A 4,589-nucleotide genomic window follows, 5' to 3' on the forward strand; every position below is an offset into this window, starting at 1 on the left:
GTGGCTCACAACCATCTGTAATGAGGTCTGGTGTCCTCTTCTGGCCTACAGACATATATGCAAACAGAATAGTGTGTCCATAATAAATAAATAAATATTAAAAAAAAAAAGAATCAGTTCTCTCCATCACGTGGAAACTGGGTCCAGAATATGGTCATCAGGCTTGACAACAGCAAGCACGTTTACCCACTAAGCTGTCTTGACCGCCTTGTGGAGAGTCACAGGGACCAGCCAAAGGAGAAAGGTTTAGAGAATGCATACCTCATAGAACTCTAAGAAGCTGGGATAGTTCTGGAGGGTGGTTCCCTGGGTGAGACAATGCCTCAAAGGACCCACAAGGCTGGTTGTCATGGCACGTGCCTGTAATTCTAACTGGAGGCTAGCCAGAACCATACACTGGTCTCAGAAGTAAGGACTGGGGGCATGTGGCTCAGCTGGTGGTGTGCTTGACCCTGGGCTCCATCCACAGTAACACATAAAGTGGCTGTGGTGATGCAGTCCTGACTCCAATACTTGGGTGGCCCAGACAGGAGGACCAGGAATTCAGGGCCATCCTCTGCTACACAGAGAGTTTATCCTTGGTACGGACTCCATGAGACCCTGCCAGGAAATGAACGAATGCAAGGGTGAGGCTGGCACGGAGGTACACCCCTGTAATCACAGAGCTTGGAAGGCCAAGGCAGGAGGATCTGCGAATTTGAAGCCAGAACGGGATACTTAGCAAGATCCTGTCTCAAAAAACCAAAACAAGGGCCTGGGATATGGCTCAGTGGCTCATGGGTTTGCACCCATACATGAGGAACTGTTTGGATGCCTAGTACCCACGTTAAGTCAGATATGACAGTGCATGTCTGCAATCACAGTACTCCTGAAGTGGGGTAGGAGTAAGAGACAGGGCATCCCCAGAAGCTCCAGGGTCAGCTAGTCTGGTGGCGAACAGAGAGTCGATATCTCAATCAAGGTAGAAGGTACGAACCGACACCCAAGGTTATCCCTCTGCCTGCCACAGATGTGCCATACAAACATCATACAGTCACATTCTCTCACATACATAAAACACACAGGCTTTTGTTTTTTACCTTGATTAAGTTTTGAAACTTCTTGCTCTGCTGCAGCAGTAACTTGTAGTGACTGACCGCGTCGTTGTGGCCACTACAGAACACACCGTATTTCTCCTTCATTCTCTCTCCGCTTTCTCCTGAGAACTAACATGGAAAGGTAACGGAAGTTAGCCGACGGTGAGCCGCGAATGCTGCCAGAGTATGTTTCCATCTAGCTCATCTGGTTGTGCTAAGATCTGTATTTTCCCTGAATGTTTCCTCGAAACACCTCCTTGGAGCCTCAGTGCAAGCACAAGGAGGTAAGAGCTCTGCCTGTCCCCACTCTTCAGATGCTTCTGGCCACACAGTCAGGGCCTACTCTACTGCTCCAGATAAGTGAGTGCTAAAAGTAAATTTTCCGTCTCATATCATTTCTGCAATGATCATGGGAATGATTTCTTTCATTTTTAGTGCAGAGTTTTCTTATGTTGTGAGGTTGGCCTCAAACTCTTGATCCCACTCCCTTCTGCCCGTCTAGTCCTAGGATGAGAAGGGACCAGCTGAAGTAAGCAGCCCTACAACAGATGACTTTGGCCCAAATGTATGCTTGTAGCCATCAAAGACTGGGGCCTTTGGAGATGGCTCAGCATAAAGACCCAGGCTCAGTTAGGTCCTCGGATGGGTCTGGCAGCATGCATCTGTAACCCCAGGGCTTGGGGGCAGAGATAGGAGGATTATAGGGACTCGCGGGGCAGCTGACCAATCAAAACATTGAGCTCCAGGTTCATCCAAAGCCCCTGACCCAGCCTGGCATGGTGGCATACTACTTTAATCCCAGCACTCTGGCGGTAGAGGCAGGTGGATTTCTGAGTTTGAGGCTAGCCTGGTCTACAGAGCAAGTTCTAGGACAGCCAGAGCTGTTACACAGAGAAACCCTGTGTAACAAACAACCAAGAAAGAAAGGAAGAGGGAGGAAAGGAGGGAGAGATGGAGGAAGGAAGAAGACTGGTAAGAAGGCTTGGTAACTAAGACACTTGTTGCGAAGCTCGATGACCTGAGCTTGATCCCTGAGATCCACATGGTGGAAGATTCCGGGAGCTGTCCTTTGATCTCCTCAAGCACACCATGCCACAGGCACGACCACCCATATAGTAGTCTATCTTAACAAAAATAAAGAGATGTGCAATGATGGAGGACATCTGAGGCACCTGCACTGGCATGCATACTACCCCCGAGCAGCGGGGTGGGGGGCTGGAGATACGACTCACTAAAGTGTCCATCTAGCACACAAAGCCCTGGCCACAGTCCCCAGCACTGCATAAACTGGTGTTATCGGAACACTGGTGAGCCCAGCACTGCATAAACTGGTGTTATCGGAACACTGGTGAGCCCAGCACTGCATAAACTGGTGTTATCGGAACACTGGTGAGCCCGGCACACAGGAGAGGGAAGTCAAGAGGGCCAGGTGAGCTGCACGAGGATGATGAACTCCTGATCCTCCCAAGAGGATTACAGGCAGGAACCACCATGCCCAGGTTCTGGGCAGTGCTGGGAATGGTACTCAAGGCTTTCTGCGTGCCAGGCAAGTGCTGTCAACTGAGAATGCAATTCTGAACAGTATTTAGACATGTTTGATCGAGGCCATTCCAGCCTCAGTGTTCCTAGGACATGAGCAGCTGGACAAGAGCGGGCACTGTGTGCTTCCTAAGATGGCGGGCATGTGATTCACCAGCGTCATCATCTTATCAGAAAGAAGGAAGACAGGGTGGAGAGAGGTGTGACCCATCCTGGTCATAGTACCTACCTGCTGGACCAGGACATCCCCGATCTTTTGGATGATGTAATTTCGGTCGCTGCCCTCCTCCAAGAACTCCTGCCGGCGCTCCTTGAGGCGGGCAAGGAAGTGGCTGTGTATTTCCAATAGGTCATCAGCACATAGGAACAGGCGGCTCACTGCCTGGCCACTGAACTGCAGCTCCTCCTGCAGGGCTCTGGAGTACACTTTCAGCATGATCTTGAGGGTGCGCACGTGGTGTGCTTCTGTCTGCATCAGCTCTGCAGGGACAGAGGTGGGGGAAGATCACCTTGGCTCCCAGGGTACTCACAGCTACCATAGGCCTGCTGCATCTGGGTCGACCCTGCCTGCTTTCCGGGCACACACACACACGCACACGCACACGCACACACACACAACACACTCTCCTTTCTTCTGTGTGGCCACACCCAACACATGTATATTCCACATATTTATGTATATGAGTGCATAGGGAGGCCAGGGGCCCTAGGTTCTATCCTCACAAACAACAACAAAATGAACAATAGGAAAGAAGAAATAGTCTTGGGGCTGTGGATGTAGCTGTGTAGGTGACGGCCTTGGGGTCCATCCTCAACATGTTAAAGAAACTGGGTGTGGCACTGTATTGCTGAAGTTCCAGTATGTGGAAGGCAAAGGTGGCCAAGTAAAGAGTTCAAGGTCACCCTCCCTTCAGCAGGGTGGGGGCACAACTGATTCCTAAACTTGCTGAGTTGCCTAGGCTGGTTTGACTCAAATGCCTTCCTTCCTGCCTTAGTGACAACAGGTGTATCCCATCACACTTGACCTTTAGCCTTTCTTAATTAGAAGTCTTCCCTCCCTAATGTGCTATGTGAGTCTGAAGCCAAAGCAGCATAAAAAAAGAAAGTATTTAGGAGTGAGCTGTGTAACCTCAATGTCCCAGAAGCCTCTATCCTTGAGATCAAGAAGGCCATAAGAAGGAACTTCTAGCTTTGGTGGGGGGTGAAACTTGCATGGCTCTGCATGTATGTGTCAAACACAGACCTTGATAGACCAATGTCTGCAGTCCACTCAGGTGCTAAAATCTGGCCTCCACATTATTAAGGGCATGGCTATAGGAGTGTCTGTCTATCATGAACAAAGCCGTGGGTCCCCTCCTCCCCCAGCATCCCATAAACCAGGTATGTGGCCCAGGCCTGCCACCCCAGAACGCTGGCTGTGAAGGCAGAAGGATCAGAATTTTTTTTTTTTAAAGATTTTTTTAGTATTTTTATAGTGTTCTGCCTGCATGTATGCTTACAGGTCAGAAGGCGGATCCTTTATGGATGGTTGTGAGCCACCATGTGGGTGCTGGGAATTGAACTCAGGACCTCTGGAAGAGGAGCCAGTGCTCTTAACCTCTGAGTCATCTCTCCAGCCCCAGAGGATCAGAAGTTTAAGGTCAACTCAGCTATAGGCACTGTTTTGTTTTGTTTTGTTTTTAGATAGGGTTTCTCTATAGCTTATTGTGCCTGTCCTGGAACTACCTCTTGTAGCCTAGACTGGCCTCGAACTCACAGAGATCTGCCTGCCTCTGCCTCCTGAGTGCTGGGATTAAAGGCGTGCGCCACTAGTGCCCAACTAGTTATAGGCAACTTTGATACTAGCCTGGGCTACACGTGAGACCCTGCCTGAAAAAACAAGATCAAACAAACTAATAAAAAAAATGGCGAGCTTCTGGGAAGTATGCTTGGGTAAGCAGAATCTTCAGAGATTGGAAATTTTTTAAAAAATAT

At 49.4% G+C, this 4,589-nt stretch overlaps 1 protein-coding gene across 4 annotated transcripts in view; it reads right to left on the reverse strand.

Moving 5' to 3' along the window:
* The window catches only part of Arhgef18 (Rho/Rac guanine nucleotide exchange factor 18), a 71,615-nt gene that overhangs the window by 22,370 nt on the left and 44,656 nt on the right, over positions 1–4,589 (reverse strand). For all 4 annotated transcript variants that reach the window (XM_026778309.1, XM_013355408.2, XM_026778311.1 and 1 more), the window contains 2 exons: positions 2,845–3,095; positions 1,080–1,205 (listed from right to left, as the gene is read on the reverse strand). In XM_026778309.1, the coding sequence (XP_026634110.1) occupies positions 1,080–1,205; positions 2,845–3,095 (377 nt within the window). The remainder of the gene's footprint in view (positions 1–1,079; positions 1,206–2,844; positions 3,096–4,589) is intronic.

Source organism: Microtus ochrogaster, unplaced genomic scaffold (genome assembly GCF_000317375.1).
Source record: "Microtus ochrogaster isolate Prairie Vole_2 unplaced genomic scaffold, MicOch1.0 UNK125, whole genome shotgun sequence".
Taxonomy (NCBI): Eukaryota; Metazoa; Chordata; class Mammalia; order Rodentia; family Cricetidae; genus Microtus; species Microtus ochrogaster.